Consider the following 14898-nt stretch of genomic DNA (forward strand, 5'->3'; position numbering starts at 1 on the left):
AAAGCAAAGCTTTCCTTGCGAACCGAAGAGATGGCAAGCCACTAGGGAGAAACCTCTACAAATACACACCCCAGAAAACTGCTCTAAAACTGTAATATTGTCAGCTTCGGATTACTGAACTTGACCTTTGTCCTGCTTCTCTCCTGCAGACTCTGATAGAGGAATGGATATGGCGTGACTATAGTTGCCTGGGTTACATGAAGCCCATGTTATATACAGTCAGAAGGAGTGAAGCTAGTGCAGAACTGTTATCTTGCACACTACCCCAAATCACTTTAGGGAGGTTCAGTGATATGCTGGTAGTGAACAACAAGCACTCGTTTGGACAATCTTAATGACTGAATGGGGATTATAAAGCCTCAGGCAGTCCTTAAGGTATCCAAGACCCAAGCTGTCTGGGGCTTTTTAGATCAACACAAGAGCCATGCATGCTTCCTTCCGTGCTTGTCCTGCATGCAGGAAGATGCCTGCAATACATCCACAATAAGTTTCCCAGTCTCACTCTGCCATGCTTCCTGCAACTCAACTCAGATAGGAAGAAGCTGATGAACCTTCAATAATGCTTTCAACAGCCACCTCTTCTTTACACGGTATTTGCTTCATTTGTTTATGCCAGGCTTCCTCAAACTCAACCCTCCAGATGTATTGAGGTTACGATTCCCATCATCCCTGACCACTGGACCTGCTAGCTAGGGATCATGGGAGTTGTAGGCCAAAAACATTTGGAGAGCCGAGTTTGAGGAAGCCTGATTTATGCCCACCAACTGCTCTTCTGCGACTTCTGAAGTTACCTTTATTGTAGATGTGCATACACCTGCTATTACTTATTAGTAACAAAGTGGTTAGATATGCTGGGTGCTGTGCAATCAAAACAGCTTCTTTCCCCCCCTTTTTTTTGGAACTGAGTTCTGGCCCCTCTCAGGTGGGCACCATTGCCATTATAAGAGAACAAGGGAGGTGTTCACAGTGAGTTTCGGCACCTCTTTTTCTAGAAAAATAGCACTGTGTACAATAATTAAAAATAGAGTGCAGTCCAAACTTAAAAACCAATAAACTATGCATATAAAGACAAAGCAAAACAAAATGCAGTCCTTGCATGCAGGCGTACAATTGCCCTGGCTCCACATTTATGGAATGACCCCAGCTCTGAGGTACATCAGTCTCCAACATAAACTGTCTTTTCTAAGGTAGGTCACTGGGGAAGGGGAAGGCAAACTCTAATGATTTTATCTGTTGGCTGTATTTTTATTTCTCCGCTGCTGCCACAATGATTAACGATTTGTTTTGACTTGATTTTATATATCATGGTTTTTAAAATGTTTGTTGGGCCCTCTCTATGGAACTCTAGGTGCAGGGCAGATTATATAATATGTGAAATATGCAAAGATGAGGCACTTTATAGAAGAATGGGAAGGAAAGTTTAAAAAGGAAGAAGGGGTAAACTGATGCGATCTAAACAGGGGCTAGGATGTACAAATAGAGCCAGAGAGTTCACAGTGCAACCCTGTACATGTCTACTCAGAAGTCAGTCCCACTGAGTTTAACTGGCCTTTCTCCTAGGTAGGTTTGTCAAGCATTGCAGCCTCAAATATCAAGGAGGTGGTACTCAAGTGACCAAGAGCAGAAAGGGAAAAACAGAGGCAAATGGGGTTGGAGAGGATTGGGGAAAGGGAGGGGAGAGGTTGAGAAAGGGGCTAATCTTAGGCTAGAATTGGCACCTGTAGTCTGAAGGATCCAGGGAGGAACATACCGAGAAAGAAAAGAGAACAAATATTAAGGACCAAAAACACTGTGACATTTGAAAGTGAGTACAAGAAGCTTAAAGTGAAGGTTGGGAAGAGAGGGAAAGTCAGTTAGGAGAAAGGAGTATTTATCATTGGAATGACAAACAGAAAACAGCAAATGAGTAGTAGCATTTGGGATGAAGAGCTTGTCCACACCTGTGTTTGGCCTGCTGCATTCCCCAGGGGAAACCCGATATTTAGCACTCAGTTGGATCATACAGCAATGGAGTTTTTGGGCGATTGCGGTTTCTTGTGACTTAGCTTTAAAGAGCAGGTTTTCCTGGGGAAAGAAGCGCAACGATGGCAAAACTGCTTGGATCCATGCCTATAAAGTACGGGGAAAGTGGGAAATTGCTCAAACCTGTGTGCCTTCTAGGCATGGGACAAGCACAAGTGTGGATGAGCCTATCATTGAAGGAATTCAAGGCAGAAACAAGACCACCAACAAGAAGAATGTTAGAATGTCCAATGCAAAACAACAACAACCAGAATAATGAAATAAACATTTATATGCAATGTAGGCAGCTCCTGGTTTTAAACACATAGGCATACCATGTTGCCATCTCAGGTAGTTTGAACCTGATATTGTTTGGCCTTCAGAGAAGCCTGAGAGCCACACATACCACAGACAGGAATGGCTGCACTCAGAATAACTGCTTGTTATCTATTCGTAGGCCTGATGCTAGATCACCTTGAATGGCTGAAAAATAAGAACCATTCATGTGGCAGTCAAGTGAGCATTTATGACTCACTCTGGCAACACAAAACACTAAGGATGTCATAAATCAGGGTGGGACCCAGAGTCTGATTGCTGCTTCTGTCCATTACTGCTACAAAGAGAAGCAGTAAACTAAATAAATGGTCTGTTTTGTTCTGGGATTACTAACAAAAGATCTGCACACAATAAATCAGAATTCACCTTCCATTAGGTAGGAAAGAGCAACTCACCTCAAGCAGAAGATTTTGGGATATCATTAGCAAGCAGCAATGTGTTGATCTAGCTTGGTATTATTATTTTTTATCATGTGGGGCTGGTGGGGGGAGGAGGCACTACACAGATTTTCTGCTTTACATCATTGGTGCATTTCCTCCCCAAGAGAGAGATTGACAGAAAGAAACACATTTGGAGAGGCTGCTATCGTTCTTATTATATATTTCTTCAGCTAGTGTTCATTAGGTTCCTTTTTAAATATTATACCTGGATTTTGAAAAATATTCTGTTCTACATGTCTATGAATCTTCAGTTTTAAAACAAGCTGTGTGGCAGTATTCCAAGGACATTTTTTAAAAAAGAAAGGGGGGAAACCACCCAATTATTGGAATGGATGCAAATGCTTTGAGAGGGAGAAGCTGTAAAAATGATGCCATTGTTTACATCATCTGCATTTCACTTATACAGATGAGCTACTAAATGTCATGTTGCTAAATAAATTTGGACAGGGTTATTTTCAGTCACAGTTTCACCCTCTTCCTGAGCGGTAGAAAGTTCAGAGCAGACTGTGCAAGAACAATTTTCCTTAGACGAATGAAGTCTCATTGCGATCCAAGCAGAGGACAAGGCAAATCTAATGTTAAAAATTAGGAAGAAAGGAGTGAAAAATAAAGAGCCTAGTATCAGAATGGTGTTTATGTATTCTCCCATGCAGGCACTCACTAGAATGTAATGTTATTGTCAGCCTGTATTGACTGCTGGTAGTAGCCCAAGCTAGCGAGCCTACTAGCTTTGTGCTGAGTAATGAAATCCAATGGCATTGCTCATAATGCCATTAGCTACCTGGATGTGACCATCAACAGCCAGTCACATTGTGTTCTTGGCTCTGTGTCTGGTCAGCTGTGGCAGAGCTACTCTGCAAACCGTCATTCCAGACAATCATTTTGCTGCGGGGTAGCCAATATTCCAAATCTTCTGAAACGAAAGTCAAAGGTCTGGGAGAAATTCCTGGTTCCTTAAAACACTCCAAAACACACAAGATGGTTGGGAAGCTGCACAGCGGTACCTTGGTTCTCAAACTTAATCCATTCCGGAAATTCCGTTCCAAAACCAAAGCATTCCAAAACCAAGGCACACTTTCCCATAGAAAGGAATGCAAAATGGATTAATCCGTTCTATTGCATGTGAAGTCTATCCATTTCCAGCACTGTCACTCAAGTAAAGAGGCACTGGAGTTAAAGACATGTTTATGACCCATTTGCACCACTAAAGCAGCATATATATGCTAAACGTTATGGAATCATAGAATTGGAAGAGTTGGAAGGGACCACAAATGCCATCTAATCCAACCTGCTGCAATGCAGGAATCTTTTGTCCAACGTGGGGCTTGAACCCACGACCTTGAGATTAAGCGCCTCATGATCTACTGACTGAGCATAAATGAGCATCTTGCAACACTATTCATCTTGAGGATCAGTCTTTAGCCTACAGGTAATGCCCAAGCACTACAAAATATACCGTCACAATGCAGCACACACCACAGTTATAAGACCCTGTGGAGTTATTCCTTGAGGTAAAAAATAAAAATAATAATTACTTATTCATTTACAAGACAGCTTACAATTGCAAATCAAAACATATTTCATCAAGAGAAGTTAAAGGAACGTTATAAAATCAGCGTATGAACAGTTTTACTCATACAGAGTTTTCACAGTATTAGTTACATATCCCTCCAGACCACTGAAATGTAGGAAATTCTGGTTTGTAGGGCTGTTGCCAGCTGGCACTCGGTACATCTTCAAATGCACAATGTTGCAGTTAGATGGGCAGATAGATATGGGGCACACCAGATTTGCAAATGCTTGGAAAGTCAAATGGATTTTCCAACTCATCTATGAGCACTTATTAGAGTCTCAGTTACGAAGTGTAATGACATCAGTACAAAACTGCCTCCTTATAAAACTGGTCTTGTGACAGTGAGACAGCACCATGATTAATCTCAAACAGGGTTGGCTAACCTGTAGCCATCCCAATGTTGTTGCGCTACAAATTCTACCATTCCTGACCACTCGCACGCAGGGAACAAAATTTAAGTTTGGAAAAATGGGAAATAAAGATTCCCCAACATAGAGACTGAATTTGGGATCTTGTTAAATAGACCAATGTTCTGAAAGGCAAGACACATGAACTATTTTCAGAAAGGCTTTGCAGAAATAAGCTTAAATAAATACATTTACTGTCCATGCAAAGGAACATCTAAAAAAGGGATACTGCCAGTGAGAGTTACCATGGTTGGTAAGATAATGTCATGATGCTGGAGTTGGATTTCTCATCTTCAGAGATTGAGGGTGGGCACTCTGAAGCAGGAGGGGAAGGACAAGGAAAGGCAGCCCCATAAGTGCTCTCAGATGAACCTCCTGGGCCAGTTCTGCTGCCCCCTGCCCAACCTGAAGATGTGGCACTGCTTTCCTTTAACTCAGTGGACAACTTGAAAGAAGACTTTGAAAGACCTGAGGCTCCTCCATCGCAGCAGATTACTGAAGGCAACTATGCAATTTAAGGCAAGGAGCATCTCACAGCCCAGGTGGTGATAACAATTAGGCTTAACCTAATGCTACTGCTTCTACTGGGATGCAGGTGGCGCTGTGGTCTAAACCACTGAGCTTCTTGGGCTTGCCAATCAGAAGTTTGGCGGTTCGAATCCCTGTGACGATGTGAGCTCCCGTTGCTCTGTTCCAGCTCCTGCCAACCTAGCAGTTTGAAAGCACGCCAGTGCAAGTAAATAAATAGGTACCACCGCGGTGGGAAGGTAAATGGCGTTTCCGTGCACTCTGATTTCTGTCACAGTGTTCCATTGCATCAGAAGTGGTTTAGTTATGCTGGCCACATGACCTGGAAAGGTGTCTGTGGACAAACGCCAGCTCCCTTGGCCTGAAAGCGAGATGAGCACCACAACCCCATAGTCGCCTTTGACTGGTCTCAGCTGCCCAGGGGTCCTTTACCATTACCTTTTACTGCCTCTACTATTGCTATATAGGGGCTCTGTTGCAGCTTATTCCTTGCTGGGGCAGCATTAATCCTGGCTACTCAAGTGTCTCCCTTCTATTTGCCTGTTCTCCATCTGTCCTCTCCCATTTGTCCAACTCCACCTTATAAAGTATGACGCAAATTAATGGAGCTATATAAACAAGAAACCTGCCAGTTAGTCTCGAGGTTATAAAAATAATAATAAACAGAAAAACTGGAGTACTGGCATACCTATATCAGACACCGGCTGCTTCATTTTTCTCACAAGTGAAATCAGTGCTTTTTTTTTCATAGAGAAAAAGGTGCCGGGATACACCTCCCTCAGAAGACCCACCCCAGAGCCCAACTGTGCCTGCTCAGGGGGCTTGCTCAGCTGAGACACAGCTTTACCAACATGTCAGCTGTTAGCCTGAAGAGCCGCAGCAAAGCCCTGCTGCACATCCAACTCATGAGGAGACCCTCTCCTGAGCCTGTAGAGATGTCCCCTTTCAGCTCCGGGGGAAGTCTCCTTGTGAGCTGGAGGCGCATTGGGGCTTTGCTGAGGCTGGTCAGGTTGCTCCCCACCAAAACAGGTAGATAAGAAATTTATGTACCTCCCTTTGTGAAAAGCCCATAGGGCAGTTTACAACACAGAAACATAACAAACAACACAGTGTACATACTAATGCATGTATTAATGATAACAGTATAAAACACAAGCTACTGAGCTTTGCAGACTGCTGATGGAACTGTAGGAGATTTATCCTTTTCTGGCACCCTGTAAAAAATGTATGGTTACTTTACAGTTTGTTTTGTTGCTGTAAAAGTGATTTTGCAGTAATTTTTTTAAAAGATCTTGCAGTTTAAATATATTCCAGGGCAGAGGTGTGAAACTTCTGAGCTGGGGTCCTAATCAGGCCTGGCAAGGCCTCTGAAATCGGCCTGAGACCATTTTGGGCAAACACAGTGATCCAGTTCCCCACCCCTGCTTTAGGCACACAAAAATCTCAAGAAAGAGTATTCTTACCAGGCACTTCGGGTGGGCTTGGTTTCGTCTCCAAATCTTTGCCTTCATTTTTCAACTCAGGATATTTGGTTACCTTTTCCTGCTTTTCTATGTTTGTGCTAGTGCCAGCAATAAAGTAGTGTTGCAAAATCGGTTTCCTTGGCAATGGAGGTTTTGTGCTACCCTGTTCAGAGGCCTTTGATTTAGCTTTGAGGCTTTCAGTTAAAAAGCTAGTGGCATTTACATCACTTGTTTTTTTAGCCTCTGCTTTTTCACTTTTTAGGGATGTCAAAGGTAGTCCCTCTTTTTCCACATTAAACTCTGCACTGTATCTTTTAGCCTCCTTTGATTCCTGCAAAGAGCTGTTTCTATACTTCAGTGATAAAGATGTGGATCTAAGCTTGACTTGGAAGGGGTTTTTTTCTTCACAACTTGACTCGGCAGTACTTGGTTGCTGTGGAAGAGCAGTGGAAAAGTTACTCAGCACTGGTTTTGAAGCCGTGACCTGGGGCGGTGGACTAGCTTCCACTCTGTCTGATGATCTCCCAGCGGTTTCTGATTCCAACTCTGATGAGGAGGCCCACTTGCTAGTGTAGCCTTTTCTCTCTTGGCAGGAGTTAACCTCTGTATCCTCTTTTACCTTCTCGTTTCTTGAAGAGTTTTTCATTTTGGCCTGCAAGATCTGCATGGCTGGTAGATTTTCATACGCTAAAGTGTCCTTCATGTTCAAGCTGCTGGTCCTTGACCTTCCCCAAGCTGACGAGACAGAGAATTTTCTTGCAGTGCTTTGATCACTGGATTCTTTCCCTCCTAAAATCAACATAGCAGGCATTGCTGGGTGACTGTTTTCTTTATCGGATACAGATAGCACCTGAATTGGTTTTACTTTTTCTAGGTTCAAAGGAGGAGGTTGGTCTGTTTGTGGTGATGGGACTGTGCAAGAAGTTTGGGAAATACTATTGCTCTCAGAATATGGTAAATCTGTGACGTGGGGTGAATTTTTTGATATAAGACTGATGGTGCTAGGCAGTGAAGGAGATGCATTTATAGTTCCCTTGTTAGAAATGTCTTCCAAAAGTGCCTTGGTATCTTTGAATGTATTTTTTTCTCTTCCAGCTAGCATTGGGATCACATCATCTTTGGTTGAGACATTCTTATCAGACAGCATGCCATATTTAGATTGCATACCATAAGTCTGTTTATTTTCCTGATTTAAAATATTAAGTGATGTGCTATTTAATAAACTGCAAGAGGAAATCTTTAGTGTTTCAGAGTGCTCTCTCTCCCTTTGTGATTCTTGGTTTGCCATAAGATTTAGGGCAGCTGTATCTTCTTTCTTCTGAAGAAACAATGACAATACGGTGTGTGATATTTCTTGTGTATTTTGGCAGCCCTCTGGCTTATTTTCACAGAGAAGCATATGTGATTCAGAAGTGGTGTGCAGAGTGCGGGTTTTTTCATTTTGGTGACTCAAATTATGCTGAAGATCTTTTGACATTTCAAGTTGCTGGGAGTACACTGAATTTGCTAAATTTGCGCTCTCTGTTGGCGTCTTATGGTTGGAACTATCACCTTCACAGGTTAGTTCAGCTAGCATCTCATTCCTTTCATTTTTGTCTTCTTCAGGTGTGCAGCTCAAGTCATTCTGAAATTCTGACAGGTTCCTCTACAAGTGAGAAATGGAAGATTTTTATCATATGTTCAGCATATCACAACTTTATTTTATTTACCTGCTGTCAAGATGGCAGAATCATTAATGTTCCCCCAAGTGCACCCCCAAAAAGAGGATAACTCCCTGCAGTGTTTTGAAGTGTACTATACATCAATTTTCTTTTCTTACTATACATTAAAAATCATTATGTGATAGGAGGAGCTATAAATACTCTAACAACTAAATACATGGGGCAAACAAAAGTAATGAAAACATGTATACATGAACTTAAGTTTCATCACTTCATAGTTCTTAATAATGATTTTCCTTTTCCTCAAATGGTTTTGTTTTGTGCTGCCATTAAATAAGAAGAAAACATCAATGAAACTGCAATTTCAGCTGGCTTTTTTTTTATAAGCTGTGACAATCTCTCTCTCTTTTACACTTGATCTTTATTTTCTCTTTCAAAATAGGAAAAAAGCTTCCTGAAAGATCCTAAGATATTTATTTTTATGTGAGATGTTTTTGATATAAATCTTCACAGAATGATGTTGACAAAATACACAGATTACGCATCTTCCTGTAGTTCTAGTATTTATCCATCTGTTTAACCACAGCCAACTGTGCTAACTGACAGTTTGGATGTGGATGGTTTAAAAGCAAGACTTTGCATTCTAGAAGTACAATAGCTTTTTGGCCACTGGCTGTTACTATTTTTCTCAAACCAAACTGGCCATGAAGAGCAATCACCAAAAACTCTTAAGGGAAAATGGGGGTGGGAATACAGACATACAAAATAACACTTAAAAAGGAGGCCAGATGGATGCATTTCAGTGCAAATGGCAGAAGACTCCCAAGCAAACTAAAATATCTGATATTAAAAGACCTAACAACTATTCTGAAAGCCTAATGGAGCAAAGAGAAACACACTTTTTTTTACAATTTACCTTTACTCCACGGGGGGGGGGGGGGGGGAAGAATTACAGAGGAGGTGGCCTTGCATTGTACCATACTTCCAAGTTGATAGGTATAGGGCTGAGCTGTAAAAGGAACACATTTAACCACAGAGTCCTACCTGCTGGGGTACATCATGGTGTCTGGCCACTACCTCCTAGAAACTGGACCAATGCTGGCAAGGGGAGGGGCCATGAAGTGAGCTCCTCCCACACACAATCCTGAAACTTCTAATCATGACTCAAGTAGGATCAGAAGAATCTGCACTGCAGTGGCTCCTGTGCCAGAAATTATAGTGAAAGAAAAGGACCCAAAAATACTGGTGGACATCTTGACATATGAAGAGATATCAGAGATGTCACAGTAGAAAATAATGGGGGGGGGGATTAAACTATTTTCAATTTGTTATGTCTAGCCCTATTCAGGAGCTCCTCTTCATGTCATTTACACCTGTGTGCGGGTAACAGCTGGGCCAGGAGTGTGTTTGTAGCAGGAAGCCTGCTCTATATATGTAGGGTTCTTGCCCTTCAATGTAGAACCTTGGTTACATCGAAAGTGTGGTGTAAGTGGCTTCACACATTCACTACATTCTTGAAGTACCTGCTGCCAAGGCAGGAAATGTGTGTGTTCCACCTTTAGAATAAATGCCAGTATTCACTCTTTTTAAAAAAGTGACCCAGTAGGTGTGATTTCCAGCTACAATAAATAATTCTGGACTCACAAAGAGTCTATAAGAGGAAAGGCAACTTTTAAAAGTGGGTCCCTTTGATTATTCTCTCCACTTCCTTTGTTATTGTTGCTAAAACTGGTTCTACTATCCTGTTGTCCATTGTTCTCTGGGGAATTAAATATGCACACATGCAGTTCTCACCAAGCACAACTGATAAGGAAGCATAGCAATGGGGACAAATAACATATGTTTTTAAATGTATCTCTTTTTTTGGTTTATTACCGAAGTAGGTCGTCTTGTTCTACTGGATCTTTGGTTCCGTGGTTTCACTAAAAGCTTGTGCTTAGCAGCTGAATTATCCAAGCAAGAAGAAAACTCGGCTGGAGTATCGAAATCAGCAGGAGGAGAGAGATTGCAGTCAGATGTCTGCAGAGATATAATTTTAGCACTTGGCTGCCTGGGGAATAGCTGGCTTTCCAGAAGAGGTGATCTCAAAGGGCTTGGTGTGACCTAAAGGAGAAGCCCAAAATGACAGAAGAGAGGGAGGGGAAGAGTCAGATTTTATTTTTTTAAAAGAGCACAATTTAAACATACAATAAAACTTGAAAGTTTCTAAGGAATTTTTAAATACACATTTAATCAGTGTTGGAATCACTCTCTAGCATACTGTAGCATATAGGAAAATGATGTAAACAGCAATGAATACATAAGGCTGCCAACACTGCTGGGACCATAACGCAGTGTACAGACTTAATAGAGGCAGTAACAATACTACCGTCATTTCATTTCAGTCAACAACAAAAATGAAGAGCACTTATACTGAGACTCCAGCTTCTGCTTCAAGTTCCATCCCCAGTGCTTCTGAATTGCTGCCTATTGAATTAATATCCTGCCTTTCTTCCATGGAAGCACACATAGGGCTCCCACAGAGTCTTCCATCTTGGGACTAAAGAGACCCAGACTTGCTTAGCTTCAGCAAAGTCATCATCAAGTACCTTCAGACCATGCGATCCTATATGCTAAAAAGCCAAGTTGCTGCTTGAGTGGCACCATCCACAAACAAGGAGGAGATTTATCAAGTGCAAAATCACTTCAGGGGAGGAATCCCAAGGAGAACAAGACCTGATTGTGCTCAGTGGGCACAAAATGCAAAATGATTTTCAGGTGAAGACAGCGAAAAAAAGAAAGAAAACTGGAGTTGGGACGGAATTGGAGGATTCCACACTTGTTATTATTCCGTATTCGGTTCTACTTGTCCCACACTAAAGTCTATTATACAGAAAAAAATGCCTCTATAAAGCTAGGGCTCTGTACACAACATCCCCTTAAAGCACATTCCTCTGCCCCCGAGAATCCTGGGAACTGTAATTTGTAAAGGGTGCTGGGAATTGTAGCTCTATGAGATGTAAACGAAAGTTCCTAGGATTCTTTGAAGATGAGAAACGTTTTAAACTGCACGATGTAGTTATGCGACCCCCCAAGCTTAAGGTTTAATGTTTTACTATGTTTTTATATATGCTGGAAGCCGCCCAGAGTGGCTGGGGCAAGCCAGTCAGATGGGAGGGGTACAAATAAATTATTATTATTATTATTATTATTATTATTATTATTATTATTAAAACTAATGTCTCCTTTTAGGAAAAGCAGCATCAGAGACGAGAGGCACAGTATTCCTCCCTCCCTTATGAACTCATTTCAAATTATTTTCTGTTTGCAAAAGATAAAATACAGAATGGCCTTTCTTTACTCATGCACATCTCTACTTGGTAAACTTTATTCTCATAACAGAGGGATACAATGTCAGTTGCATGTCAGTTTTAATCTTTTTTCCACCCAGGACTTTCAGGTCTCTTCCAGCAGTACAGAAGAGTCTAGAACTGGAATCGTTTGAGCACACTTTCAGCTTACAACTCAGCACCTATAAACTGTCAAACATTTCCGTCTTTTACATTTTGTATTCCCTTTGGAACCCTTAGAAACATCTCAAGGTTGTCTTATTGTGCATAATCATGCTCAGACGAAGAGAGATGCGTGTTCTATTATATATAAACACATTTCATACACATACAACATGCTCTGCAAGAGATTCTAAAGCACTGAGGTACTGTGAAAAATAGGGAGAAGGAAGCAGTCAAGACGAGCCATCAGGCCTCAAAAGCAGGAGGAACTAATGCATTTCTGGGCCACTTTCCAATCAGCACCTACTTATCATTTCAACTGCTCTAGCCTTATCTTCTGCCGGTGGGTTGACTCATATAAGCATATGCAACACTCTGTATTTCATATCATGGCAAATTCTCACTGATTATTGGGTAAACAACCCCTACTGAAAATAGCTACATTGGAGGTGTTACAGAAACTTGGTCTGCAGAGTGATGTACGTTCGATATGCACTTCACTTGCATGGGTGAAAATATCCACAGTTATGTCTCTGTGAAGCTCATTCTCTTTTGCAATGCCCCTATTTGGAAACTAGCACAAATGGCTTGTTTACTGTCAAAGCAGGTTTGAAGTTCAGATTCGCAAACGTAGCATCCTGGACCAATGCTCTTCAGGATGAATATGGAGCATCGAGGGAGAATGCTACTAAGTGTTATCCTCGGAAGCCACTTTAAAATACAGTATTTTTTGCTCTATAAGACTCACTTTTTCCCTCCTAAAAAGTAAGAGGAAATGTGTGTGTGTCTTATGGAGCGAATGCAGGCTGCACAGCGATCACAGAAGCCAGAACAGCAAGAGGGATTGCTGCTTTCACTGCGCAGCGATGGTCCCTCTTGCTGTTCTGGCTTCTGAGATTCAGAATATTTTTTTTCTTGTTTTCCTCCTCCAAAAACTAGGTGCGTCTTGTGGTCTGGTGCGTCTTATAGAGCGAAAAATATGGTAACTTAATTTCTAAATGACTTTTTCTTGATGTGTTTTAATTTCCTTTTTTCCTTGTCTCCAGGGGAAAAAACCCATCTCTCACTACTTTGCACTCTCCCCTCCAGCTCTCATGTTCCTTGATGTCTCTGGCTCTTCCTCAGCTCAGTGAGTAAATGGAACTCTTCAAGGGACTGCTAAAATGCTCTTCAATCTGCTGGCTATGTGTGTTGCTGATTGAAGGGCACCTATCAACTCCTACTCAAAGATCGCAGGTTTGTGGGTGGGAACATTGACTCCAATTATCCCTGCTCATGTTGGGCTGGATAAGAGACTGATGAAAATTCAAGTCTCCCAGGCACAAAAACCAACAGTTATAATCAGCAATGGATCAGTTTGGATCCCTAACTAGGGTTACAACCACACCATACATTTAGAACACATAACACATGGCTTTCCCCAAAGAATTATAGGAACTGTAGTTCACCCCTCACAGAACTATCATTCCCAGCACCCTTGACAAAGTACAGTTCCCAGGATTATTTGGGGGAAGAAGCCATGTGTTTAGTTGTGTGTTAAATGTGCTTGAAATGCGTGGATGTGATCTAAGTACAGCACCTGAACAGTTAAGAAAGGAATAAGGGGACTCTTGTTCTGCACAACCAAACACCTGACCTTGTGAACACTGCTTAACTGCTGTTTAGATCTGTTCAAATGTAAAATTTGAAGACAAGTCAGCAGGAGGGTGTCCGAGAGCCTAAGACTCCCCTGCACTGACTTGCTTTTGTACGGAAAAGTAGTATCTGATCAACTTCCTGCCCAATTCCATCTCTTCCTGGAGGCTGAATTCAATGGTGCTTGAAAACCAGAAGTATGAAAATAAATGAAACGTAAATTATCTTTCCAGTATCTAAAATGCAGTTGCTGAAACTGCTATGCATAAGGTAAATGAATATCCTTCATTAATACCTCTTAGAGAAGAATGATTCAACCCACTACTCCATGTGCCTGCCGGTATTTTCAATGGCACCCACAAAAGGTATCTAAAGAATCCACAATGTGTGACTGAACACAACTCCTTAAACATACTCTCATTTCACCAGATGCCAGGATTTGACAACCACCCTCTTTTCCATTCTGAACTGAGGAGACAAGCAAATAGCTTTTATCAGTGAGTGAGTCCAGAAGTGGCTAATGTATGTATATTTTCCACTCACTGATGGGGGAGCATGTTCACATCATTCTGCAGAACCACCTGTTTTTCTGTTCTTACAGGTGTGGTAGCCATTTTGTATTATGCCACGCCACCAAGGCAGCCATTTTGTGGCGGGCGCCCTGGGAACTTTCTGAACATTTCAGTGTGCCCACTAGCCCTTAAAGGATAGCAACCTTGCTACAGAGATTCAGGAATCCAACAGTTGCTTTGGATACACAAAAACACACATGCACAATTAAACGCCAATCATTATTGTTACCTGTTGTTCTTCTTCTTCACTGCCTGTTCCAGCTAAACTCAAAGAGCTAAGATGCTTGTGCGAGTCAGAGAACTGTGGGGTGGAATGAGGAAAAGATTCAGTGATAGATGACAAAAGGAGATGAGACACTGAGAGACACACACAGGTTACATGCTCTACAAACCACAAAACGGACTAGAGAAAATATAAGTTGCAAGAAGAGAATCTATGAAGTTCTAAGAATTAGTAGGAATCCTGAAAAATATAAAGATGGTGGGAGGTGTTTTGTGTTTTCATTTTTATGGAAAGGTGATGGCATTAGTATGTTTCTACGAGGGTGGGGAGGGGAAGAGACAAAGGCTGAGATCAGTCAAAATCTTTCTTTCTTGATAATTTTTGCAATTCCTCTGCCACTGTTGCAGTAAAAAAAAAAAAAAAAAAAGACCAAAACGTTTCTAGAAGAATATGTTGCAATAAAGAAAGATATCCCTAAAATACTCATTATGTTGTTTTAAACCTTCTGGTCCTTCCATTCAGGTCTACGCATGCACTTTTTTTCCCTCTTCAAAATAACTTGCCCTTG

The 14898-nt window shown here is 41.6% G+C and overlaps 1 protein-coding gene across 1 annotated transcript in view; it reads right to left on the reverse strand.

Moving 5' to 3' along the window:
* Window positions 1-14898, reverse strand: part of CRACDL (CRACD like) — a 49695-nt gene that overhangs the window by 11088 nt on the left and 23709 nt on the right. Inside the window, exons 6-8 of the mRNA XM_081859216.1 lie at window positions 14337-14408; window positions 10285-10512; window positions 6749-8393 (exon numbers count right to left, since the gene is read on the reverse strand). Coding sequence (XP_081715342.1) covers window positions 6749-8393; window positions 10285-10512; window positions 14337-14408 — 1945 coding nt within the window. The remainder of the gene's footprint in view (window positions 1-6748; window positions 8394-10284; window positions 10513-14336; window positions 14409-14898) is intronic.

Source organism: Podarcis erhardii (genome assembly GCF_964252035.2).
Source record: "Podarcis erhardii genome assembly, chromosome: 4".
In the NCBI taxonomy this organism is placed as follows: domain Eukaryota; kingdom Metazoa; phylum Chordata; class Lepidosauria; order Squamata; family Lacertidae; genus Podarcis; species Podarcis erhardii.